Raw genomic sequence first — 27,946 nt, 5'->3', positions numbered from 1 at the left:
GGATGCTTTGGAGGAGGTCTCACTTTTTTTTCCCAGTTTTCTCCCTACCTCTACCAGCACTCTGTGCCTTTATTCTTACCCTGTTTACTGAAAGTAGAAGGGAAAATGACAAGATGGTAATCCATCAGAGAAAAATTTTGCTTTAGTCTAAATAGAATATTAATTTCACTTCTTAAATTTAGTTTCTCAAGTTTCTTTCAATACTTTAGTTGTTCAGTTGTTGACGCGTGACGCATGGCATAAACGTGTATGGTTGATCATTCCTATGAACTGTTATTAAATTATTACTAATTTAGTATTGATTCACTCAGTATGTGTTTAATAAACAGCCACACACACATCAGAGCATCACACTAGGTAGGCCGAAATGTTAATGAGATTTTTTTTTTTTTAACTAATTGCAAGATAGTAGTAAAGAGAACTAGAAGTAGTCTTTAAGGTCGGGAAGAACACGAATATTATACTTTGCCTTGGGAGCAGTCTCTGAATTAACATGGATTAGCCACCTAAATCTTGGCATTATTTAAGTAGTAGTACAAGGATATGAGGTGATGTCTCTGTAAAAATGCATGACTACATGCAGGTAATAATTGAGTGAGGATAAGTAACCATATATTTCAATGGCTGATCAGTCTTGAAAAAAATTCTGAGCAAACAGGTGAGTGCTTTTGATGTATTATGTCACTCAATCCTCCCAACAGTCATAACATTGATACTATTGTTGTGCTTATTTTATAGAGTATAAAATGCTGACACAAAATTTAAGTGTTCAGGGGCGCCTGGGTGGCTTAGTCCTTAAGCGTCTGCCTTCGGCTCAGGGTGTGATCCCAGGGTCCTGGGATCGAGCCCCCCATCAGGCTCCTCTGCTGGGAGCCTGCTTCTTCCTCTCCCACTCCCCCTGCCTGTGTTCCCTCTCTCGCTGGCTGTCTCTCTGTCAAATAAATAAATAAAATCTTTAAAAAAAAAAATTTAAGTGTTCAATATTTTCACAATCTATTGATGAATCTGTCTCTTTTATTACAATGAAAGAGCAACTGTTAATAATAATAGCAAATATATATTGCTTATATATGGTTTTGCAGATAAGAGTCGAGAATGTTATTTCCACAGGGAAGAATGGCAAAGGGAACTGGTTCTGGGGTCTGCCATGAGTCAAAGTAGGGATCCATGCAACTTAGCACTGTATGAGGGTCTGTGGGTCTCTTCTTCCACAGGGTAGAGTCTTCCGTTGTTTGCATATATGGCTACAATGATAGTATTTATTAACCACACACACACACAAACTGACCACTTACTGAGCAGTTTGTTAGGCACTTTTGTAAACACTTTATATACATTCTCTCATTTGATTCTCACCACAGTCTTAAGAGTTAATGAATAGTTTCCACATTTTAAGGAGGAGGATCTGGAGAGTTTAAATCAGAATTCTTAACGGTGGATTATGAATACTGACATTGAGCTGACAGTAAGTTTCTCTTGTATTGTTTAACTGCATAGGGACAGTATGGTATAATGGTTAAAAATATAGGCTCTGAAGTCTGGAGCCAGGTTCCTATGCCAATTCCATTAGTCTTAGCTATAATGGCTTTTGCCCTGTTGTATTACCTCTCTGTACCTGAGTTTCCCCATTTATAATATGGGTATAATAATGGTAGCTGTGGTTAGGGTTGTATTGGAAGATTGAATGAGTTAATATTTATAAGGTATCTCCTACATAACATGGACTACATAAAATTTGCTTTATTGCGGTGATTTTGTTTTATACAAATATTTCAGAAGTCTTGTTTCTTAAACATGATAGTAAAGTCATGCCTTTTTGTCATTTAGTATATAATGTACATTTCCTCATAGTGTTTATAATTTATTATTAAATTCATTACTATGCATTGGTATAATTCTACTGTGAAAAACATTTCCCCCTATGCGGTTTCTGGTATTTGCCGTTATAAAGAAAAATTAATGATATTTGTGTATTGATCCTATATTTAGTCACTTTACTAAAGTCTCTTCTTGTTCTGAATGGTTTTTAAAAGCCAAAAACTTTGGAATCATCTTGGACACCTGTTTTTCCTCATACACTACACCAACTCATATCAAATTTACCTTCAAAATACATACAGCATGTAACCATACTTTACCTTTACCTCTCCTACCATACTGCAAACCACTCCATCCCATACCTGATTATTCCCAAGCTTTTCCAGTATCAGTGCTTTACCCCATAGTCTGTTCTCTAGAGAATCTAGTATCAACTAAGGATCATTTTTCTCTTCTCTTTTGTTATGACATTTATTTCTTTTCTCTATTAGATAAATAGCTACACCCTCCCCTCAAAAAAAAAAAAAATCTGAAAACAGTGGTGAGAATTGCCAACCCTGTCTTTATTCTAGCTTTAATGAGAATGATTTTAATTTTATTTAATGTAAAACTTTCAGTTAGTTTCTGTTAACTAATTTCAACCATGATTTGAAAGTTTCCTGCTATTCACATTTTACTCATTTTTTAATCTCACTAGTTGATTTTATCATGTTTTTTCAGCATTTATTAATATGATCCTGCAGTTCTTCTCCTTTTAATATTTAAGGGGTCAATTTTACATTCACCTTCATGTTCATGAATTAAATCCATAATTGTCATGAAGTAGTCTATCTTTTAATCCACTGTTGGATGATATATGATGAACTTCTATTTGGTGCTTTTGCATTTTCCTCTATTTATAAGTAAAATTGGTCATGATTTTAATGTTTGATTTTGCCATTTGAAAGAACTTTGATACAAGAGTTTTTCATTTATTAGAGATTTTAATTTTTATTTAATTTTCCAGCTTTATTGAGATGGAATTGGCATATAACATTGTGTAAGTTTAGGATGTACAGTGTTGATTTGATACACTTACATATTGCAATATGATTACCACCACAAAGTTAGCTAACATCTTCATCATGACACTTACTTCCATTTCTTTTGTGTGATGAGAACATTTAAGATCTAATCCCTTAGCAACTTTAAAGTATATAATTTAGCATTGTAAACTGTATCCACAAAATTTAGGCTAGTTTATTTTATTTTTAATTTAGGTAGGTATTTGCCATTTTCATTTTTTTACAAGTGGTCATGTAACATTGGAATTATAAGTTTCCTTAAAGTCAAATAGAACTCTCCTATAAACCCCATACCATTTCATCTTTTATTGACAAATGTTTGAATTCTTTTCAGTTTCTTCTAGAGCTATAGTTCACTTTTTATACTTCAGTCAATTTTGATAATTTACGTTTTCCTGGTAAGTCATCCATTTCATTTAGCTTTTCAGGTTTCATTGGCATAAAGTTACATAAAACATACCTAGAGATTTTAAATACATTTTTATCTGTGATTATATCTTCTTTTTCACTCTTAATTATGTAAATTCTTGATTGTCTTTTCTCTCTCTCCTTCCCTTCTTACTCCCCCTGTCTCTTTCTCCTTTTTGAGAACCAGCTTTTGGTTTTCACTCTAAATTCTAATTTTGGTTTTGAATATGTCTCCTATAGTTTCTATCTTCATCAGCTTTCACCTTATATTTTGTTTTTGCTTAATTTTTCCACCCTTATAGATTCGTGAGTTCTATATTTGCAGTGTTTTCATTTAGTAATAAGATAAATTTAACCTATTAATTTCCTACCATATACGATTCCACCATGTACAAATATCCATTTCTCATAGGTAGAACTATCAAATTTTAGTGAAAATTATTTAACATCGATATGTTGTCAGCCATCTGAAACATGCTTGGTGGTTTAACTTCCCCATTTTCTATGTAGGTTTCAAACTATCAGTAAAGAATTTAGAGTAGCTAAAAATAAATGCAGCAGTACCCCCCTTGTCCGCTGTTTCAGTTAGCCATGGTCATTTGAGGTCTGGAAGCAGATGATCCTCCTTCTGCTGTATCATCAGAAGGTCAATAGTACAAGTAGTCACACTGCTTCTCAGCGCCTGTGTCACTCACCTCACCTCATTTCATCACGTAGGCATTTTATCATCTCACATTATCACAAGACTGGTGAGTACAGTACAATGAGATATTTTGAGAGAGAGAGAAGGAAAGACCACATTCACATAGCTTTTATCACAGTATATTATTACAGTTGTTCTATTTTGTTATTAGTTATCATTGTTAATCTCTTACTGTGCCTAATTTATAAATTAAACTTCGTCACAGGTACATATGTGTAGGGAAAAACAGTATATACGGGGTTTGGTACTGTTTGAGGTTTCAGGCATCCACTGATGATCTTGGACCATATCCCTTGCAGAAAAGGGGGACTGCTTTATTACCAAATTAATTTAAACAAATATCTGTTCCCAGGATATTCCCAAATTACCAAGTTGACTGATCAGTTTTATTGGAATGGTGCTTAATGTTTCTCTAGCCATTGAGTAAAACTTTTTAGCCAATTTGAACAAAGACACAAATTCTCTACAGTTAGGCCTCAAAATAAAGCAAACATAATTATGTATGCATATTTCAAATACGTTACACAGTGCAGCTTAGAACTTCTGGAGTTAGCCTGTGTTCTAGAGTTCAGCTACCAGTGTGGAAGCCTTGGCTCTGTATGTAACTGCTATGTGACCTTGGCCAGGAGCTTAGCTTTTCTGTATTTTATAATCTATAAAATGGACACAGTAACAGCATCAGTTTTTTGTGATTTTTTTAAGGATTAAATGAGTTGTAGTATAAAAAGCAGTTGATAAATGTATTTATTATTTTATTATTTAAATTATTGTTGTTATTATTATTATTATTATTTTCAATATGTTAAAGTGTATTTAACATTTTGGTGTCCAAAATAGGGATCTAAAACTTCTGTTCTGTATATGAGTGGTATTCTCCTAAACTGAAGTGTAATTCAATAAGCACTGTAGAATAAAAGGCATCTTACTTATTTTATTACCTTCCCCAACAAACTTAGGCTCCAGGTGACACTCGCAGAGCTAGGTCTTTTAAGATCCACATTTATTTGCTGGCAGGGTTTCACACTACCGTCAGGTTCGGTAATTCATGAGGTGGATTTAATTGACAGGGTTTTAGTTAGTTTGAACTAGAAACAACCTATTTTGCAGGGTTGGTTTATTTTTGTTGAAGGAAGCTGGGTGTCTGACAATGATGTTTACCAGTGAATTTATTTCTTTGGTATACTCCTTACAATTCTTGGGAGTAAGAAGGCAGTCCTCATGCCCTCATAGTTTTTAAATTCCCACATGAGAATGAAAATTTTGTCTACAATACCAGACTTGTTTGTTAAACATAAAAGAACATAAATCCTCCATGGGTCCCCAGGGGTATGTTAGAGAAAGGGAGTGATCATTATAAACCACTTAGCGCTGTGTGCTCTGTATCATGTTGCCGTGAGAAAGTGATGTTTGATTGGCTCATAAAATAGGTTTAGTAAATCCTTTAAATACTGATGTGAGCAGTTGTGCATGTTGGAAATTAATACCTGAGAGTGTATTATAAGGATTACCATGTCTCCAGAACAGTCACCTGGGCATGCATAGATTTCTGCGTGTAAGGAAGATTATGTTTTGTGATTTCACTTTTATGTGTCAAATGTTGCTTGGTTTTATCGTTTCCTTTGCATTTGACTGAGGCCTGCAGACATCTTTCATCATTGTTTTCTCTCTTCTTGATGTTTTGAGCAATGCTATGGGATATAAACCAACCAACTTCCACAATGAATTCCAGCTGCAAACGTTTTATCAGAAAAAAGAAAAACTTCAAATTATTAGGGAAGGAAGCTGGATTTAATGCATTAGTCTTTTTCCAACCACATTCTATATATTCTCAAACAATTTAAAGGAAATAAGGAATTAAGTGTCAGTGATTTTTGTTTTCAATTTTTCTGTTTTGAAGATTAGATAGCAATAATGAGGCATGGAAATACTTTACAGGTAGATCTTCACTGGGTCTATTTTACATGATCTTGAATATAATTTAAGTTTGAAAAAATTGCTACTTTTTAACCATATCCTTTAGCAAGGGGATTTACTGTTTTAATGAAGAGGGCAAACAGCCTCAGTAAAAAGTGATGTTAGTGATAATTTTCAGTTCCATAGACATCTAAACAATTGTTGAGTATGACCATTAAAATTGATGGTGGAATAATTGTGTGAAATTTAGAATTATATTGTTATAGGACACCACTTCTGAAAAAAATCTTAGAAGTTTACTGTGAAGGAATTAGTAGCATATGTTAGATTCTGCTGTTTTATAGGCAAAGAACAGAGTACTTTTTTAGATGTCCATTTCATTTAACCTTCATGGAATGCAAAACTATGTAGATTTGTAAAGCACTGTGGTAAATGTGTGCGTCAGACTTGTATGAGGCTGTAAGAATTAATTGCCAGCTGTCTAGCTGCAAATCCAGAAATTGTTATAAAGATTAGCGGATTTTTTTTTTTAATGGCATCAAGTTCAATAGAAAATCTTCATGAAAAAAGTAATAATATGCTTCTATCTCTTATTTTCAGGACAGTGATTTTTGTATCAGGGTGTAAATTAAAGCCAAGGTTAGGACTTAGTTGTTCCTTAAGAATCTCTTAACATTTATAATCCAGATATTTTTGGGTGGCTAAAAACTCCTTTTAAATACTTCTAAAGAGCTTCCAAATTAGATAAGTACATAACAGTGTTTATTTTTTAACAAATGAAAAGTATGTAATAGTAAAAATACTTAAAAATTTGTAGTTTTCTTGCATATGATCTTCTTTTGTCTTAAAAATGTTTCTATTTGAGAGATAATAGTTATTTTGAAAATGGACTGAAGTAAATTTTTGACACTTTGTGTTCAGTCCAACCAGTTTATTGAAATGACTCCATAACTGCCAAGCCTGAGGGATGCCTTTTGGTTTCCGTCGTCATTGAGCTTTCTTTGGTATTCGGCACTGTGGGCGCTGTCCACTGCTTCTGCTTCTGGTGCCCATTTCCCTTCCCTCTTAGCTCTGTTCTGTGGCATCACTCACAGTGGCTTTCCTCACCTTCCCCCAGCTGCTCCTTTTCAGGATGTTTTTGTTACAGGCTCTTTTCTTTCTGCCCACACTTGTAATGTTCTTGTTTCCCGGCATCCCTCAAACGTGTGGTGATTCTGTTCTCTGCCAGTGTTACTCCCTCATTGAGACATCCGTAGCCATGCTTCATCTGCTCTAAGAGTGGCAAACTCAGATGCCTATGTGGGCAGGTGCTGTAAATAGATGACCATCTGGGTATTAAAGCAACAACAGCAACAGCAGCAGCCACAGCAACATAGAGAGCAGAAGGGGATCTTTAAAAACTTAGGAAGAACATGTCCCATCTCAAGCTCTTTCCACTTGGTCCCAGCCTCAGTTGCTAAGAAGGAATGAAGGTCCAGTGTTCATTGTTTCATTCACCAAGTACTGATACGTGCTTCCTGTGTTCCCGGCACGTAGGCGTTAGGGATAAGGCAGGAAATTGAAGATACTGCCCCTGCTGGAGCTGACACCGGTTCCGGAGATCTAAGTAGTCATACCAGAGCTAATGATAATTAGTGTTACCAGATATTCAAATTTAATTTTTAAAAAAAGCCAGAAATCCAGACTTTTCTGTGAAATTCCACTTTTTTAGAATGTTAGCTTAAATTTTGAAAAGAAACATGGAGCCTATTAAAACCGCGCTTACCTGTTTGCAACCTTGGCCTACACAATATTCTAACATCTGACTCGGAAGTACCAAAGGCCTTCCCACCTACACCTACTTTCATCTATGTCTTTGTTTCCCACCCTCTATTCACAGCCCACCGTGCCCGGCCCCCCCTTTCTGCTTTTGCATCTTATATATTGTACTTCTCACTACAGTGCGTTTGCATTTCCCCTCTCTTCACCCCGGGTCAGTCAGTACTCACTGACAGCCCAAATGTTCCTTTGTAAGCTGACCTTAATCTCACTGTATTGAATTACTCTGACTCTGCCAGTATTCCACAGTATTTCCTACATACTCTCATTAGAGCACTCACCAAAGTGTTTTATGGGCCCTGGGCCCAAAGAAGCTATAGTTTCATCTTTGTATCCTAAGAATCTAGCAAAACACTTTGCACCAAGTCAGCGCTTCAGAAATGCTTACAGAATGATTGAGCAGGTCTGAAATCTGGCTCTCTTCAAACTCACAATGGTGGTAACCTACATTATATAGGTTTAGGTAAAAAACCTCCCAAGCACAGAACAAACAGATACTCTGTGAATAAAAGCTTTGTTTCACATGTAAACAATCTTGAAGTAAAAATTATCCTTTCATATGAAATGGTAGTTATCCACTTTTGTACCGAATATATCTGAAATAGCTACTTAGGTCTGTTCTATCCAACTCCTCTGACCCCTGAGTGCACCCCTTTTCGGTCCCACCACATACATACACCGAACTCCTAGAATGGTGATGCTGGTTGACATACAAATTTGTCATTGATGACCCCAGACTCGCCATGTGGTATAATGGATATTCTCCCGTTTGTGTTTGAGTTTTCTTATTTATTGTTTTCAGACTCCAAAGATTATATTAAAAGTTCATGTGGAGGTGGGAGTGAGGGCTGCAGGATGGAGATGAAGGACAGCTTGATTGAATGGCAGCCGTGTGCCAACAGTGTTTTAGGTACCACCCAGCTATCCTGGCTCAAAACATCCCTGTGAACTAAGTAGCGTTGTCGTCAATGTAAGGCCAAGGAAATTGAGGCTGAAACAGGTTAAGTTACATGTCATAAGAGAGTTCTGGATACTTCTTCAGGATGAAGATGAATAAGTAGAATTGGCCTGTTATATACTTTGTATATAATTTTCACCAGTTTTTTCTTCTGTAAATTCAATACTGCACAAAATATATTATTTTTAGTTGTCGCGCATCTACTGAATTTAGATTTTTGAAAAACTCTACCAGTGATTTTCAACCATGTCAGACCTACCTTTTAAGAAAAGTTTTGCAGTATCCTCTTTAGTATTCTGAAATGAGTTTAGGGAAGTGATCATCTGTTTATGTGCACAGTTGTTTAAAATATAAATACAATTGCATGTGTGCTATAGAAACCAAAAATAGCAAAGTAAGTTCTGTGAAAATAATGGCTTTAAATACATAAGGACACATGCACAGTTACACTAGGAAAATAAAAGTGGTCGGATGCTTGCATCTTTTAAGTAGACTCATTGTGAATATGATGACCATTATAGATACAGGTATTGAATATGTATACTTTTAATTGTTTTAATTGTTGTGCAGATAGTATAAGCAATGTTCCTGTTCATGATATGTTTCTCCGAACTAGTAATTCTTGGTAAAGTTCCAAAACATGGAAAACTTTCTTCAACTTATTTAATAGCTGAATTTCTGGAAAATTTGGTTTTAACTAAAACTACAAAACATATTTATGTTTATATGTGAGATAATTGTTAGTTTCCAGACTTGATGAGCTATATCAGAAATTTCGCCTACGTGAATGTCCAGTGAACTATTTGAAAGGTGTGGAGAACATGGGGCAGATACTCACTTCCGGGACTTCCCATTGTTGAACACCACTGGACCTTGCCTATTACATGTCATAATGCCCTCCTCACCCCTGGTTTCAATATAGCCAAAAATTTCTGAAATGTTTTCTTAAGAGACAATACTGCTCTTGATGAGTAACACTGATCTAAGCCTTCCAAACCAAATTAACATTTGTTGGCAAAATATTATGTATTCCTTATGTTTAAGATACAGTGTGTAGTGCAGTGTAAACTCAAAGTATGTAAAAATCAGTTCCTTTCTTCAAGGATTTAACAGACTAAGAAAATGGATCACTTGTTGGGGTTCCTGAGTGGCTCAGGCAGTTAAGTGTCTGCCTTTGGCTCAGGTCATGATCTCAGGGTCCTGGGATCGAGTCCCACATCCGGCTCCCGGCTCAGAGGGAAATCTACTTCTCTCTCTCCCTCTGCCTCTCCTCCCACTGGTATGTGCTCTTCCCCCCCCCCCCATACTCGCTCTCCCTCTCTCTCTCAAATAAATAAAACCTTTAAAAAAAATGGATCACTTGCATATAGAGTGAATATTGAAAATATGTGTTTATCAAAAAGAGAAGGATGACAGTAAGCTGAGAACACCCAGAAAGTTCTCTCATAGGCAGACTGGTACAAAGTGAGATTTGAAGGATGTGTATGTAATGATGTGGCTCTAGAAAAGCTTGCAACAGAGATGAGGAAAGGGAGCCAGGGAGTCTGACTAGGGCTAAAGCGTTACCGTCAGAAAGTAATGGGCAATGATAATAGCAATTAAGATTCAAGTAAAACTGTCATGTCCAAATGGAAATTAAATTGAATAATTCACAAATTGAATGTCAGATATGGTTGCTGCATACAAAATATTTAAGTGTTGAGATGACTGTTCAGTGAATTTGAAGTTCATTAACAGTAAAACTGGAAGGCTTAGAAGACTCATTTTTCTTTAATGGAGAATGCATTTTCGGTTGTATCTCTTCTTTGGAATATTTTATTATGTTTACCCAGTTAAACTTGGAATGGACTCCTGGCTATGGTCCATAGATAGATTCATTGTATCCATGATCATGGAATGTGAATTGCTAAAATAGCAGATCATATGACTTTATGTCTCTTTTGTCTTTGTGTCTTGTAGGTATGATTTCGTAGAAGTTGAAGAACCCAGTGATGGAACGATATTAGGGCGTTGGTGTGGTTCTGGTACTGTGCCAGGAAAACAGATTTCTAAAGGAAATCAAATCAGGATAAGATTTGTATCTGATGAATATTTTCCTTCTGAACCAGGGTTCTGCATCCACTACAACATTGTCGTGCCAGTAAGTACCACTTAGAGGTCCCCTTATTTAATTGGGTTAGTTATTCGTTTACTTAAAAAAAAAAAGGATCGGGAAAACAAAAAACAAAAACCTTTCCCTAGCCTAATTTTTTTTATCCATAAGCATCACTGTGGCATCACAAATAACTTAAATTTCCTGTTGCTGTTGGTCATTAGCTGGGTTGAATTACCTTTTCAGTGCAGTGAGATAACTTGTTCTTTACAACATTTAGGAGATTGCATCATACCTATTCCCCCTCAACTCACTGTCTGATATTTCAGTGTTTATGGGAAGTTACATATGTAGATAGTATTTTCTTTTGGAAAAAACTAGAAAAATCTGTGTATTTATTACGCTTACCATTTAGATCACCATCAAAATTTGGACTGTATAATGCCTTCCTGAATTTCAGGTTTGAATCATATTAGATAATAAAATGCAATTTTAGTTTTCTAGCCTTTCTGGAGACCTTTCTTATATGATACCCTCTTGCATTTTGCTGTTACTGTCACTTTAAAGATGTAAATTTTGAAGCTTAACACGGGATTATGATGGTTCTAATTTTCAAATTCATTTATATACTTGGAATAAATACATTGGAGAACTAGAAACCCAGCATTATTTGACATTAATGACATTTTAGCTAGATTCATGTCTGTAATTGCCCTCGAAGCCCATGTTCTTAATTTGATATTTTACTGTTTCCCCCCCAATTAAGGTGGCATCATTCTTATCCTATACCCACCAAAAGTTTATTTTTTGTAATGTGTTGTTTATGAATACATACATAACATTCTCTTTTATTGAGAAAGGTAAACTTACTATTCCTTTTAAAATCAATGTTTTCGTAAAATATATTTTAAAAAGAGGATCTCTCAATTTTCCTACTTACTTAATACTTACCCTGCTTAAATGATATTTTTAGCTCTTTTGTTTCAAAAAAGAAGTTTTGAAATTCTCACTGGAATTTAAGAAATCTACTTTGCCTAATTATCATTGTTGCTATAATTTTAGTTATATTCTGATTGCTTGTACCCTTTATATTATGCCAGCAGGCACACTGGGCAACCAAAAAAGGAAATTTCTCCTTAACATTACAATATGAATATGATAAACAAAGTTTAATATGGATTCCGTATTTCCTAATTGGCTTCATGAATCGCAAGCTTGCTATGTGCTTTGTTCTTATACCCAGAAAGAGCGCAGGTGTCAATGCATGTAACCCACATTGTCATGGTCCCAGTGTACCTGCCGGTTTGCTAAATCCTCTGTCAAAATCATTGAAGATATCATTTTCTATCATTTCTATTTCTGTGTTATTTTAAATGGTGATATTATTTATTGATCATATTTAAAAAGCATACTAGGTGACATCTTCATCTTTGTAGGAGTACTTCAGAATTACTATATGCAATGTGAGAAAAATCGAATAAGGGTTTTCAGTATTTTTGGCATGATGCAACAAATAGATACAAATGTTTAAAATAATACATAAAATAAAGGATATTTATCCCAAATCTATGACAAAAGTAAACTTGAAACTGGGAAGATATTTATATTTCAAATAAACTGTTCTTTTCATATTATATTCATTTAAATATGTATAACTAGCAATCTACTATCATGGTACAGAATAAGACATGAAAGCTAAAATATATGTATATATGCCGACACCAAGTGTTGTCTTTTCCTAATTTTAGGAGTGCATGGGTTAGTTAGTTGGATAACCCAGGAGTTGTATGGATTAAATAAAATACGTAAAGATAAAAGCACAGGAAATTTATAGTGTTTTACTTAGTTCTGGGTACACTGTAGGTTCTTAATAAATACTTGAACGCTGAGTTGATCATACCATTCACTCACTCACTCCAGCTTAACTAACAGAAGATTGACTGACACCTGTATTTTTATTGGTGAGAGTGTAACAGGTTCCTGAGCCTTGAAATGAGATAAAGCATCATAACGGTCTGCAGAAGTACCACTCATCCTCTTGACTCAGAAGGGCTCTGCCACCTGGGTTTGACCTGCTTCTACAGATTTACCGTGGTTAAGATCAGAAACTGCATCTGAGAGACGTTAGAAGAAAGATGGATCACCGGTTACATCATTAAAATTAAATTCAATGCATTTTTCAGTAGTTGCTGAATTCCCTTGATAAATTGCAAATGTGGGCTTTGGTAGGCTACGAATTAACAGTCTCCTGGCATCAATAAAGCCACATTTTGCATGGCACCTGAATTGACCTGTCGTGGGCTGCCGAAAATGGTGATATGTAGAGATACGACATAGGAGGTCTTATATTAATTTGCCTCATGCTTAGGAAAACAGCAGCCATTGGACTGCAAGAAACAAGAAAACATGATGGCATGGTCCTGCGTTGCCTAATAAGTGTGTTTTGGTGATCTTAATTTTGCCAGTTTGTTCTCCAGGGTGATTATTGATACATGATTTTTATAATCTCACAAGCTTTGGTTCTGTTGGGTTTAAATTTATTTTGGCAATTTATATCCGCCTTTTCTTCATCTATCCTTTGTCTTGGTTCCACGTTTCTGTCTCTTCTCCCACACAGCCACACTCCTACTCTCAGTCATTCCCGCAGAAGGCTGAGATTTGGTTAGTAAAAATTTGACAAGTGATTTTGCTGTTAAGCCTTCCAGAATGTTTTGAATTATCATTGTGTATTGCTAAATGACATCCCTCCCTCCATGCTTCTCCTCCCCACCACATTATTACCAGCAGAGCACCAATCCATCAATCTTATCTGTGTATCAATGAATGAAAGCCTAAGGGAAGAAAGTTTGCCTTTTCAAGAAGAGACTTAAAAGTTCTTGTGGCATTTGCTCAAGGGCATGTGCCCCTCCAACCCCCGGATCATCTCTGATGCTTTTTTTTTTTTTCTTTTTGCCAAGGATGAACTTCATAATTAGCACACCCCAGCTTCCCAGAGGCATTGGTCTCATTGACTGCAAACCCACCACTGCAAAATAGGACCTTGGCGATCACTGGCCACAATGGTTTCTTAATTTTGTGATGATAAAAATGATGTGAATCACAAGTCCTTAATGGACTATTAACTTCGTGAACAGAGGTTTGCTACTGAGTGCCTAGCACAATCCCAAACACACTGCAGGTGCTCACTGGTGTCTCACGGAAATTCAGCCAGTTCCCCTCAGAGTTGTCTAAACCCATGTGTGCTGCACTAACTTCTCATTTACTATATGTTACCTTTGTTACTGTTGTATAATATTGCTGATTCATAATCTTGAGTACTGGCAAATCACAGTAACGACACCAGATATTCTCCTGGTCATGATATAGTAGAACCGGTTTCTCTCTCTCTCTCATTTTGATGGGGAGTGGAACATCGGGAGCAAAGACATTGGTGCATACGTACGACATTATAACCATTAATGCGTATAATCATGCTTACCTGCTTTTTTATAATTAACTTACTATTTTGCATCTATCCACACACCAACAGAAACTTTGAGTTTAATCAGTTTTTTTCTGGGACAGTTATGGAGAAAGTTTATTTTAATATTCTTCATAGTTTCAAGTAAGGGAGATCACTTTGCAGCCTACTTTCGGAGCATGAATGGATATGTTTGATTCGAGCCAATCTTTATGTGTGGTTGATTCTATACCAACCTTAGTATAAAATCTTAGCGGTAGTTGTTTTAATACATTAGTTAAAATTTTCAGAAACAGTGTTGCCATACATGTTGCCATTAAAAACTAAGTTCCCCTTTGTCAGATGATTTACCCACTCTTTTCCCTTGACTAATGAATGAGATTGCGTTTAGGTAAAATAAGATTATTTATTAGTTTGAATAAAGTGATGTTGATTTAGTATTTAAAGATTTTACATATTCTTTTATATGTAGTTATAGTGTTCTTTGTAATACTGAGATTTTAGTATCATTTTCTTGATTCCTGGCTATCTTAGAGTAAAACATAAATAAAATTTATCTTTCCACTTTTATTATTTTAAGTTGATAATATAGGCTGAATTTTACTTTAGAAAAAACTTCAGCATGAGGTGTTTACCTGAAATTATAGCTAGTTGTTTAGACCTTTAAAAAAAAAAAAAAGTACTGGATGGTAGTATATAAATTTAAAATGTAGCATTTCAGTGCTATTTTCAAGAATTATTTATGGAAATAATATACTCCCCAATTATGCCCTATTAATAAGTAATGAAAAATAAATCCATGCAAATGGATGCCAAATAATATATATTCAGCTTTTATGATTGTGCATAAGGAGTTAATAATGTCTTTGATTTTTTTTTTTTTTTTTTTTTTTTTGCTTCATGCTAAAAAAAAAGAGGGCCTGGTAGATTAGCAGTGAGAGATTGTTTGGGAAGAAATGAAGCAAAACTGAAATAAAACAGTGCAAGCTTGTTTCTGTTTGGAGGCCACACACATTGAGAGCCCAGCACACATTTCGGATCTCTTACAAAGAAAAGAAAATTTCTTGTTTAATTTTGGAGTAATTTATAATAGATTATGTATGTTTTACTCTGTGTGCTGTAGCATAAGCACCATTATTTAAAAATGTTTAAAAAACCTACAAAGGCTGAAAAATAGCATCTTTTCTTTTAGCATCAAAAGAACTTACTAAAAGTTTACTTGTAAAAAAAAAAGCCTTAATATAAAAATATTGGATACTTTTATCAATTACTTCAAAAATTACCTATTTTTTAAATAAAATATACAAATCCAAATATGAATTTTTTTAGTGATTTTATTCTTTACCTATAAAACTGTTTCCTCTTGAGTATAATATTGTTTGTAATATATATGTCTTAAAATAGTTATGAGATTTGAGGATTTTTTTCTCTCTCTCCAATCTGGTTAAAATTTTGAAGGATGATTAAAATACCATGAATTTCTTTTAAAACAGTATTGTTGAATAGTTTATCTTTTCAGGAGTTTTAATCTAAGCTTTCGATCAGAAGTAACAGCATAATATTTTCAGCAATTCATTTACTCTCATTTTTCAATTAATAAATGGATCGGTTTAGATTAAGGGAAATAGATATTAGAGCTACCATACTAATTGACTTCATATATTTTTATCTTCTTGCCTGAAAAAGAGTGCGGGGTGTTGAATGAACTGAAGGCTCCTTTAACTCACAACAATCTGTGAAACTCATCTTTTAAGTTGCTCTAAATTTTTCCTATTATTTCCTTGCTATTTTCTTTTTTTCACTGATTAGCAACAGTTGTTTGGATCTCACATTTTTTTAAATCTTTTTAGTAAAATTATACCCAGAGATGAAATAATGCTAGAGAATGGCATGCAAGTATTGTAGCCAGTTTATAATCCCAACTATGGGTTTTCCTTAATAGTGATTTTGTAAATGACTTGTCCAGAGTTAAGTCAGTGCCTGGCCAGCGTACACTATAGAAGGGTGTATGGTTTCTGTGGGGAAGGCTTTAGAAGGACACTTGATGCCTGAGGTGCCATTAAGGAATGCATGACTGATTGCCAAAGTAGTTATTAATTATGCGGGATACAGAGAACAAAGCAGCTCAGTGAATATTGAAGTTGGAGGAAGAAAGGAGGAGGGGGATATTTTTCCGTCCCTTCTGGCATGTGCCAGTAGGTTATTTCACTGTTAATATCATGTAAAGAAAAGTCTTAACTGAAGGCCAAATTTGCTTTTATGTTCAGGTTAAGAAAAATTCCAAGTAATTCTCAAACAAGGTATCAAATTCATTTTCTTAAGGAAAAAAAAAGCAGCTACCTGGAATAAAAATCCTTAGAGCAGTATCGTAACCCTAGTCCCATAGGAAACAAATTCAGTGTTAGAATGTCAAGATTTTTAAAAATTGCAAATCTTCATAACAAATTGCACTGCATTCCTGTATTATCTTATTAAATTGATTTTAATGAGTGAAAAATTTAGGTTATAAACCTTTAAAATAAATTTTTATTTACCTTAAGAGAGAATTAAGAGAAAAAAATTGTTCTTTGAATGTTTTGTAGTATTTAGAGAACAAAAGAAGTTATTTCAAGTACTTCATGTCTATACTGTAGTCTGAAACACTTTTTGAATGATTAGGTTTTATTAAAATATACAATGTAATTGTATATTTATGCAGGGAGTCTAGAGATGACAGTATTTTATTACATCAAAGAAATTACACAATTGCTACAGAGACTAAGCTTTTACTTGGCTAAGAACTGTTTAATGTATTTTTCTACCAACTTCTACCCCGCGGACACAGTGCTCTCTTTCATGTAAAGATCATGGTCTCTCTTCCATTTCTCCTGATTCTTTTTGTTCCAGTTAATTCCTAGCTATCTAAGAAAGAATTTCACAGATGGTATGATTTGTAGTTAGAAAGAAAAAGGCGGTTGGTGCTACTGCAGGAATGGTAAACGGCAGACAAACCACTTCACATTGAAGTACAAGGAGTTATAAATAAGAATTTGGGAAAGCTTGAAGTTTGATTGACTCATATTTTATATCTAAAGCCATAAGGATTTAAAAGCTTAGAGTTAATATGGCCCTAAACCTGATGGAATTATTCTCTAGTAGTTTGTTGCAATTGAAAATGATAAAATAAATACTTTTGTCTTCAGTATCCCCATCCCTCCTCCTGTTAGGTCTTTCAACAGGCATTGAAGAATATTTGAGGAAATATTTTGTTGTGAGAAAGTTAAAAAAATGTATATGGCATTGCCCTGGATCTCTGAGAACTTACCTTATTTTGAGGGCAAAAAAATACACACCTATACACTTATGTAAATACACTACATGAATAAGCATAATATAAGTGGTTTGGAAAGATTTGAAGAAAAAGAGACAATTGGTGAGAGCAGAGGGATATTAAAACTCCTGGGTTAAAGGAAAAGACAAGCAATCAAGCAAAAACCCTGGAAGTGACTTAGTGTAGACTTGATATCAAATATATTATTAAAAAATCCCTGAAGAGTTTATTAAAAATCATATCATCAGATGTCAGAGATTATGATTCTCTGTATCTGGAGTGGTGCCCACTTATCTGCATTTTCATTAAACATGCTTGGAGATTCAGATACAAGATGTTCTCATGTTGAATTTGTGGGTGAGAAATTGCTCTAAACTATAAACTGAGCAAATGCAGAGAGTTTTACTACAAGATGTTGGGGAATTACTTTTCATTTTCAAACAAACATGAATTGTTTTTGGAACAAATTGGAAGTTCTGCATGAATATTTTATTACTAACATACCCATGTGTTCTCTGTTTTTCAGGATTGCAAAAAAAGTGGTCCTTTCTCATAGCATTGGATGGCTAGATTTTGATTTGTTAATACTTGCAGTTATTGTACTGACTTTTCTAGCTCTGTATTGAAGCTTATCAGTTTTGTCAACTGTCAGTATCTCTTACCCATGCAACGAGAATAAATGACATTCTGCCTTCTGCTCTCGTTCCACACTAAGCTTGTCTGAGAATTCACATATGGCATAGCTCCAGCTCTGAGGCACAGTTCTAGACTAGATATTCATTTGTTCTGCAGTATAAGACACTATTATTAGTACAGTAAGACAGTCTCAACCATCCAGAAATATTCTTTCAATCTCCTCATCTACATTTTTACATGTTATTTTAATTTTTGTCTGAGTTACAGTTGCACATAGTTTTAAAAGGCAAATACTTCTCTTAAGCTTGTTACAAAATAGCAGTTGCCCCCACTTTCCTCTGTGCAAACAATTTTCCTGTACCTTGGAGGCAAGCGCTTCCAGTTCTTTGAAGGGATTCTTTTAGAATTGACCGCTCTACCTTCCGGTAACATGCTTTTGTTGCCGCTTCTTCATTCTTTGGCTTTAAGAATTATCTATCATCTTCATTGACTTTACTCTCCGGAAGGTGAGGTGTTCACTTTCTTCCACCGTCCTGCATTTACCACACGTGCAGACACATCCCACCGCTGCCTCCTCTGGTCTATCCTGATTCTGTCAAGATCCAGATCTACACTGTGTGTGTTATGGTGGCCATGGAACCATGGTTCACAGCTGAGCCATGAAGTATACAATGACTGCATTTCCTTTCCTGCCTTGTTTTATTTCGTTTTCCCTAGAGTTGTGTTATTTTTTGGTTTGCGTAGCTTTCTATGTATTTATCACTGATTCCACCCCAAACTGTGCCTCAGATTGTATGAATCCCCTCTCAAATACAGTCAGACACATTAGTGTTTTCTAATAATGTCATCGACCAGAAGAAATCTCTGCTGACACAATCTGGTCAACTTCAATTTAGACTGATTACTGTTTAGACCTGCCAAACAGCTGTCATCCTTGGGGTACCCTCCCCTATCCCCATCCCATTGTTACCCTGAATATTCATTCCCTTTGCCATTTTCTTGCATTAGAGCCCTTGTTTGCAAGATCTTTTGTCTTCTCTCTTGTTTACTTCCTGTTTGAGAAAAGAGTAAAACCCCCATGAATTTGCTGAGAAAAAGGAGCATCAGAGATAAAATTTTGTGGGCTCGAATAACTGAAAATTCCTTGATTTAACCCTCAACCCTAAATGAATACTTGGCTAAGTCTAGAATTCTAGTTGGCCACTTAAAAACTAACTGGACATTCTGTGCCTGCGGATGGGCTTGCTAACTAAGGTCTTCACTGTATTGTGAGCTGGGTCAATTCCTTTGAAAGCCCCCTGATTCCCCTAATCTCTTTTCTAAGGGTATAATCCTGGCTGCCAGTTCTCTGAAATGAGAGCTGAGTGGATTAAGACTGAGAGTCCCAGCATTAAGTGTAAACACATTTCCTCAACCCCCTCCATACCCCCATATTCAGAATAATATCACTGCTCCCAACTCTGCTTGGGTTCCCCAGTCCATAAATCCTCAATTTTATTCTGTCCAGGGAACAAATTTGAGCAGGGAATAAATCTGTCTTCTGCCACAGTGGGGGAACAGATTTGGAGTGTTGAACACCTTCATGATTTTCCACCAGTCTTCCTGTTTTTAGCTCCACAGTCCTTTCCACTTCCATACGTACCTGATGCCACCAGATCCCAGAGCTTTTTGATTGCTCTTTCATGCAGGTCAGGTTGCTTCCCGATTTTCCCCTGCTAAATTTTGGTCCACCAATTCAATGACTGCACCTCTACCTACCTTTCAGTTTCCATCACTGTTGACTCCTTGCTCATTTTCTTTGGCCTTAAAGAATTATGCACTTAAAGAAATACCTTCAGAATCAATCATTTTAGGGGAGAACAGAGCTAAAATCACCATCCTTTTTCCCCCCTCTGTTCATATAGCAATGTCCTTATCAAACACTAAGCTTGTATTTGATCAACAAAATACTTGGAAACTCTGTACAATATATTGAGGGCACAGTATGTGCCACGTGCTATGCTCTGTCATTGACTTTAGGGAACAACGCCATTGTTTTTCCATGTCAGACAAAATATGCTCTCATAGCAGTTGCTTTGCATGATTATGCTAATATCACACTTCCTTTTTTAATGTTAGGGAGGCATAGATAAGACTTGATATTGGTTAGCTATTTAACATATCCTGAACTCTGTTTTAATATTAGTAGTATATCCAGGAGTATCCACTAGCATACCAGTCATGGTTCATACATTTTACATGTTAGTTATAACCGAACAGTTTATCATATGATTCTTACCTTAAGAAAATGCTATTCTCATAAATAGTCTTCAAATATTTATCTGTTTGAGTAATGCTATTCATGTATTTGAATGCTTTGAACATTAAAACTAGAGCTTTAAAAATTTTACTCATCTCTTTAAAATGACATAATTGTTATTTATTTAAGATTACTTTGCAATCATATGAATCTGATTTTATGTACAATATAACCATCAATTTTTATATCTTTTTAGAACAAAACTAAAAGGTAAATGCATATATACTTTTGAAGAGGTTAATTTTTGAAAGTGAAGTGTATTGTAAACATTTTTTGGAAAGGAAGTACTTGATGATACCAACTTGGAAACAGTTGACTTAGGCAGAAGAAAATGATGAACATATATATTGAAAGAAGTACTAGGCTTAGCGGGTGCTTTTATATCATCTAATTCCCATAATGCGATGTTATCACCATTTTGCAGATTAAAACTCAGAGAATGTCACATATGTAGAAGTGAAGATATTAAATAGGGCTTTCCCAATTCTATGTAAAGCCAGGCTCCCTCTGGACTGGTTTGGGAAATACACTAGGAAGATCATTGATGAAGGGAAAGCAAATGTAAGATTTTTCTCACCATCTTTGCTTTCTTATTAAAACAACTAAGTAGGGGTGCATGGGTGGTTTAGTTGGTTAAGCATCCAACTGTTTGTTTTGGTTCAGGTCATCATATCAGGGTCATGAGATCGAGCCCTGCATCAGGGTCCACTTTGGGCGTGGAGCCGCTTAAGATTCTCTCTCTGCCCTTCCTCCCACCTCACTCTGCTATGCGCTTTCTCTCTCTCTCTAAAAAATATAAATACAATTCAAAAAAATAAAAACCCTTAAGTATTATTTCTGTTGATTGTGATGTCATGGATACTTTAGAGCCTTGAGAAGTTGGTAAACTAAATTAGAATTTACCTTTTTTTTTTGTAAACAATAGTGGTAATGAATATTGAGGATTAAATTTTACTTTCAGCCCACAGTTACCTTTAAAATGCAAACAAGACATAGCTCCTTTAAAAGTTACTTTCAAAGTAAACACATTAAAAAAAAAAGGTAAAAATGCACATGCAGTCAGTATTTCCCTGATTATATTTCACTTATCAGTCAAATTTCATCAGTATTGAAAAACGGCACAATTACTTGTAAGTATCCTCGAAGTCTTTTCAGCTCCAAAGAATTTTTCAGAATTGTGTCATTAAGGAAACTTTGAAGGCAAAATTTTTTTCAAAGAAATTAGAAAGTAAAATTGGAAAACGAGCATACCAAGGAAAACGAGACTGAATTGGAAGTCTTTTATCAAGCACGTGCTAAATGTGGCACAGCAGAATATAGAAGGCCTGTGGCATTTTGAGCTGAAAATTAGGCAGTTTGTGCACAGTTACTGAAATACGGTAAGCATTTGATAATCTTTAAAATGAATGGAAGAGGAAACACAAATCTTAAGGGCTAACATACAAGGGGAATGCCCTGTCACAGGTGTTTGCAGGGTGAAGCCTGTAGGCCATCAAGGCCCCAGTGAACTGAGGGAGGAAATTCCGCAATCAGGATGTCTTTGTGTCAGTGCCCCGGGGCAGAGGTCTTGTATCTGCCTAGGTGTTTCCAGTCTAGTTAAGTCAAGTCAGCTTTTGTTGAAGTGTGAATAAGATCTGCTATGGAAATACCTGCCCGGTACCTTTCCTTGTGTTTCTCCACTGCAAGTAGTTATTCAGAAGAAGGATTAAGGCTGTCATCTGTTGCCTTAAAGGACTATACGAATTATCTTAAGTACTTCCAAAGCAGGTTTGCTTAAGAAAGCCCAGGTTTATGTTAAAAACTTTTACCCCCTTTGGAGGAATAATAGGAAAAGGCATTGATGTGACAATTATCTAAGACTCTAAGATAAAATCTGAGAAAGGAACTGGAAATAGATGTGGATAGCTCCCAGTCAGCCTAGGCAGTGTCTACTGCCTCCTCTGAAATTGTGCTTTTAAATTTCGTAGCACTGCTAAAGAGGAAATGCCTTTTTTTCCAGAGGAATAACATTCTGATAGGGTTTAAAAAAAAAAAAAAAGGCACTTTCCTGCCGGGTGTAAGTTAATGAAATAGCATTAAGTGTAATTAGTTGTTTTAGGAAAAGACATGTGAAAGACAGTGAATTGTTAGAGAGACACTGCCTGCCAAAACTTGACTCCAGTACCTGAGCGAGGCGGTATGAAAATATGACACATCCTTTGGAACAGATTCTTCAGAAGTCATCTCAACATTCTGACACAAATATTTTCCTTTCTTTTTGGAATATGATGAGTGATGCTTTGTGGCATTCTCGTTCCATTACTGATAAAAATGATAAAAGAAAAGAACTCCCAAATCCACCCAGGCATATAGCGTTTTGTTTTAAAGACAGGGGATCCCTCTCAGACTTGGGTCTTCTGCAGGGTCCTGAGTTCTCTCCGAATTTCATGTTGACAGGCTGCTTCGTCATTGTTTGGAACTCCCAAAAGTTGTAATATTTTATGACTGCATGGCGAGAGGGGTATGTTGGACTAAAGTTTGTCGTTGTAATAACACTGAATGGGGAAGGTGTTTATTCCTACTGCATATTTAAATGGCTTTCCCGAATGTGGGGCTCATGCTTTTCATTTATCCACAGTTTATGTTTTCTCTTCCAGTAGGATTTCTGATTACATAAAAGGGCTTCACTGTTTCCTGTGGTTTGCCACAGTCTTTATTTGGCATGAACGGCAGGGCATAATTCCATGTCACTGAGCAATTTAAGGATCTTGATTCTTTAAAAGGACATATAGTCTTTTGGTAAGATCTTGGACTTTCTGCCGTGGGGCCTTTGCATTTGGTTTTCACTCCTTTATTTTGCAAGGTTGTGGCAAGATGCAATTTCGCTTACGTCAGGATTCAGCCATTTGACTTGGCAATATAGCTAATTTTGTATTTTAACTAAGTTTGTGTGAAGCTGGGAAATAAAAAGCAACCTACCTAAAAAATGATAATAGTATACACCATTTCGTGAACATCTGCTATTGTATTGGGTTCTTAGTGTATGGCATCTCATTTGTTCAATATAATAACTGAGAAATTATTCACATCTTACCTAGAAGAGGTATGCTCAGGGGGCGCCTGGGTAGCGCAGTGGTTAAGTATCTGCCTTCGGCTCAGGGCGTGATCCCAGCGTTCTAGGTTCGAGCCCCACATCAGGCTCCTCCACTAAGAGCCTGCTTCTTCCTCTCCCACTCCGCCTGCTTGTGTTCCCGCTCTCGCTGGCTGTCTCTCTCTGTCAAAATAAATAAATAAAATCTTTAAAAAAAAACAAAAAAGAAGAGGTATGCTCAGAGAAGGAATGCAACTTGCCTACAGTTCAGAACAAAGAATTGTACAAATAATTATAGTCGAATCAAGAATTTTCAATCATAGCATAGAATATCTCCTAGTCGACTTCTGTTCAATAAGAACTTTTTTAGCATTTTATTTTGAGATCTTTGTAAATTGATGTTCATTTGTAAGAAAGATCATGTATACCTTTCACCTCATTTTCCTCAGTGGTAGTGACATCTTGCATAACTATATGTAGTACAATGTCACAACCCAGAAAGTGACCTTGATACAATCCACCAACCTCAAAAAGAAATTTTTGAATAAATAAAAATACACAATGCCATAGGACATGTTAAATGAAAGTGTTATATGAAAAGATTTCATAAATAAAAATTGGGAGGATATTTGATTAGTACAGACTTTTTTAAAAATGGCTTAAGAATACTAAGAACATACATTTTTGTATCACACAATGGCTTCAGCATACCAACTTAGGTCAGGAGGGAAATTTTTCTAAACTAGGTAATCTCATAATCTTCATCTAAAATTCTGTGTGGTGCAAAACCATTTTTGCAGCTTAGAGTAGAACATCTATCATAGATTAAAGATTACAAAATCAAAAATAATTCCACAAATCACTCTTCTTGATGTGGGATTCAAAGTGAATGTGTGAAACATAAATAGTCACTATAAATAAATCCATGAATAAGGCTTTGCTGCCTCTGAGACAGAGATTAATGAAGTTTTAGGATGCTAAGAGCTCAAGATATAATCTATAGCTTTAAACCGATGTCAAGATTAAGAATTGATTGCTTAAAAGCCCTTCATTTCTCGAGAATAGATTGATGACTTTAGTGCTACTAAATCTTCTCTCATGCAAAATTTATATAATTTGGTTTCAACAGGTACGGTGTGTGTGTGTAGGGGGGGATTTACATAGTAAATGTAACTATAATATGTAAAAGTTAAGCTATTTCAAAAGCAAAAGATAGTAATGTGTGTGATATTTTCAAGATATTTTTAAATTTTGGAATTCAAGAGAAGCCAGCTCATGGACTCATGGGAGCTGATAGCCGGCCTATTAGTTGACTAGAATGGTTCAGACGGAGAATCATGAAAATGATACACGTATTTTGTAAGCATTTGATTTTAATTTCACCATTCTTCCTTTAGGGCCAAGACCTTTACTTTAAGTAGGAATATGCTGATTGGAGTCCTATTTCTTCCACAAATCATGGCCATAATGCCTTAATCATGACTTTCAGTTTGGGTTTCTTTATGTAAAAATGAGACCCCAAAGATACCGTTTAAAGCAATCTAAGTGCAGAATTCCTTTAGGATTTTATGAAGCTTTCCCCTCGTATATTTTACATTTGTCTCTCTCATACCTGCTTGACCGGCAGTTGTTGGTTTTTTATAGTAACTCATTTTATATGCAGTCCTTCCTAAGCATTCGTCTAAGTCTTCAAAGAGGCAACAACTTATATTTGATTGGATTCATAATATTCAAATAAGGATAATTACAAAAACAAGTACTACTGATATAAATGGCTCGGGGAACAAATACAACTGTCTGTTGGTAAGTGTAAAATCGACCGGGGAAAGCCTAAAGTTTGCTGATAGCATTCAAAGATCGATAGGTATCATCGATCAGCATGCTTTGCACTCATAGGAAAGTTAGCTGATGCCGATACTGCCAGATAGTGTATCACTGGAATATTGTAAATAAAAAATACTGTAACTATATAAATTATATATGTGTGTGTGTGTATGTGTGCGTGTGTGTGTGTATGTGTGTGTGTGTGTGTGTATAAAAATACAATTTAAAATATGTGTGGCCCTATTGGTAACTGGTAACTGTGCCTTGGTATGGATATCAAAACGGCTAATACATGCGGTGGCCCAGTGTAGACATTTAATGCATTTTTATCCTCATCTCTAATTCTTCCTGAGGAGATTTAGCGTCATTATTTTTCAAGCTATAGAGGACAGCGTGGCAACCTGGAAGTCACTTAGAGTTTGAAGGAGTGTTTTCTAGTAGTGAGCTATCCTTTACGTGGAATCCAGGTGAAGATGTATGAAGAGATATTTTTATCTTATTGAAAAAGCAAAATAGCCTACAGAAAATATTAGAGATTCACAAAGTAATGGAGGAGCAAGGTTCTCTTTTTCTGCCTTTTCTCCCTCCCTTCCTGCCTCCCTTGCTCCCTTCCTTCCTTTCCCCCTTCCCTCCTTCCCTCTTTTTCTTTTTTCCAAAGTGCTCCCCTATCCTAAACTACTTCTCGACTTCTGTTGTTTTCAAAGTCAGTTTTCAAGAATTTTGTCTATACTTTACCACTCTGTGTTTACTTGGGAAGATGTCGTGCTTCTTTGTTTTTTTAATTTTTCTCTAAGTTACCTTGATTTCTCAGTTCAGGCCGGGTCTTCTGCTTTCTAATAGATGGCATGTGTCTCTAATGTCGGGTGTGCTCGGCTTTGACCGTCTCCTTATCCTGGTGGACTCCGAGCTATAAGCAGCCACACCACTTCGGTTTCTCCAGCAGGTCAGCCTCCCCATGACTGTCAACAGATCAAGCTGAACAAACACAGTTTAAAGTGAGCTCTGGTTTATTTTCCTTACAAGCCATCAGGATCCACATAAACACGTAGTCAGGAATGCTTGGCTATAACAACGTTTTGTGATACGAATTGTATCATCTGTATTAGCGGTAGTGTTTACTCCTCTGCGTTCTCGGGCATGACTTGGCACCTTGCACTGACCTTGACCAAGATTCTTAACTGAGGAGAGGAGTTGTGTTCTTGTGACCTTGAGTGCCACAGATCTGGCTCGAATTCTCACTCTTCCACTCATCTACCTTCATTACCTTGGGAAAGTTTTCCTACCCACAGAATGTGAATGATGAAAGTTTCCGCCTTATATAGCATTGTTGTGAGATTATTAGCTTAGAGTTTGGCATGCAGTAGTCAACAAATATGTGTTGCCTTTATTTTAAAGGTCATATGTTATGACTGTAAGCCACTGTCTCCCTAAATCGGTATTTGTTAAACTTTCTGGCCAAGACCGCACCATAAGAAAATATTTTGAAGTGTGATCATGCATGCATGAGCACGCACACACACACTCACACACACTCCCGTTTTAAAATATGATACGTAGGGATATGTACGTGTTATGAAATACTTAACTTTAGTAAATGAAATTAGTGTTATGTTTTCTTTTCCATTTCTTTTTTTTTTTTTTAAGAATCCTAGTCACCGTGTATTAAATTGATTTTACAACTCACTAAATGTGTTACAGCTTGGATTTGAAAAATGTGATCTAGATTGTAAAAGATGTATCATTTATAAATAAAAGAATACACCTTTTGGGGCGCCTGGGTGGCACAGCGGTTGGGCGTCTGCCTTCGGCTCAGGGCGTGATCCCAGCGTTATGGGATCGAGCCCCACATCGGGCTCCTCTGCTATGAGCCTGCTTCTTCCTCTCCCACTCCCCCTGCTTGTGTTCCCTCTCTCGCTTGGCTGTCTCTATCTCTGTCGAATAAATAAATAAAATCTTTAAAAAAAAAAAGAATACACCTTTTGGGCATTTTACTTGCCTTTTTGGAAAAATACCATATTCTACTAAAATGTAAGGATTCATTCTTACAGTCCCCAAAATTGATACCAAAAAAATTTTTCCATTATAACCTGTAAGACCTAAAATAGATTTTAGAAAATCAAGATTCAGGGCCTCCCATCTATGTTGCCTTATTCAAAACTTACTCCTTTTTAGGAACTTGTCCTCAATGATCACTTTTCAGAATGGTACTGTTACTTTAATGATGATAGGAACTATTTATTAGAAGGCCTGTTTGCATTCTCTGAAATTAAATGGACCATGTGTGTGCAATAATACACTGTTGGTTTAATTTGCTTTCACACTTAGTTTTGAAAAACTCATCAGTCTTTTAGTGTGAGGATCAACTAATGGTTTTTGAACCAACAGTCCAGAGTCTGCTTGTCCCCAGTAACTATTCGCCAGTGGCCAGGAACACAGGCAAAAGTGATTGCTCGCTTCATGCCCTCCGACTATCTTTTTGTTTTCAGTGAAACCGAAGAAGAGGCTAGAGCTACTATGTATGGGTAGCTGTCCCGTGGTAGTACTTATGAAATGTGGGAGTGTGAAATTCGTT

General features: G+C 35.8%; 1 protein-coding gene and 1 long non-coding RNA gene across 5 annotated transcripts in view; one reads left to right on the top strand and one right to left on the bottom strand.

The window, feature by feature from the left end:
- PDGFC (platelet derived growth factor C) overlaps positions 1–27,946 on the top strand; it is a 199,875-nt gene that overhangs the window by 137,390 nt on the left and 34,539 nt on the right. For all 4 annotated transcript variants that reach the window (XM_045798759.2, XM_045798758.2, XM_045798760.2 and 1 more), the window contains one exon: positions 10,643–10,823. In XM_045798759.2, coding sequence (XP_045654715.1) covers positions 10,643–10,823 — 181 coding nt within the window. The remainder of the gene's footprint in view (positions 1–10,642; positions 10,824–27,946) is intronic.
- Positions 7,373–26,322, bottom strand: LOC148109084 (uncharacterized). The gene is made up of 3 exons (XR_015726513.1): positions 26,173–26,322; positions 23,554–23,733; positions 7,373–7,509 (listed from the first exon to the last, which is right to left on the bottom strand). It is a non-coding gene; the product is annotated as an uncharacterized LOC148109084 (long non-coding RNA).

This window comes from Ursus americanus, chromosome 13 (assembly GCF_024610735.1).
Source record: "Ursus americanus isolate L20-20 chromosome 13, mUrsAme1.1.p, whole genome shotgun sequence".
Lineage (NCBI taxonomy): Eukaryota > Metazoa > Chordata > Mammalia > Carnivora > Ursidae > Ursus > Ursus americanus.
Note: the sequence above shows the minus strand (reverse complement) of the source record. Positions and strands in the feature narration are given on the sequence as shown.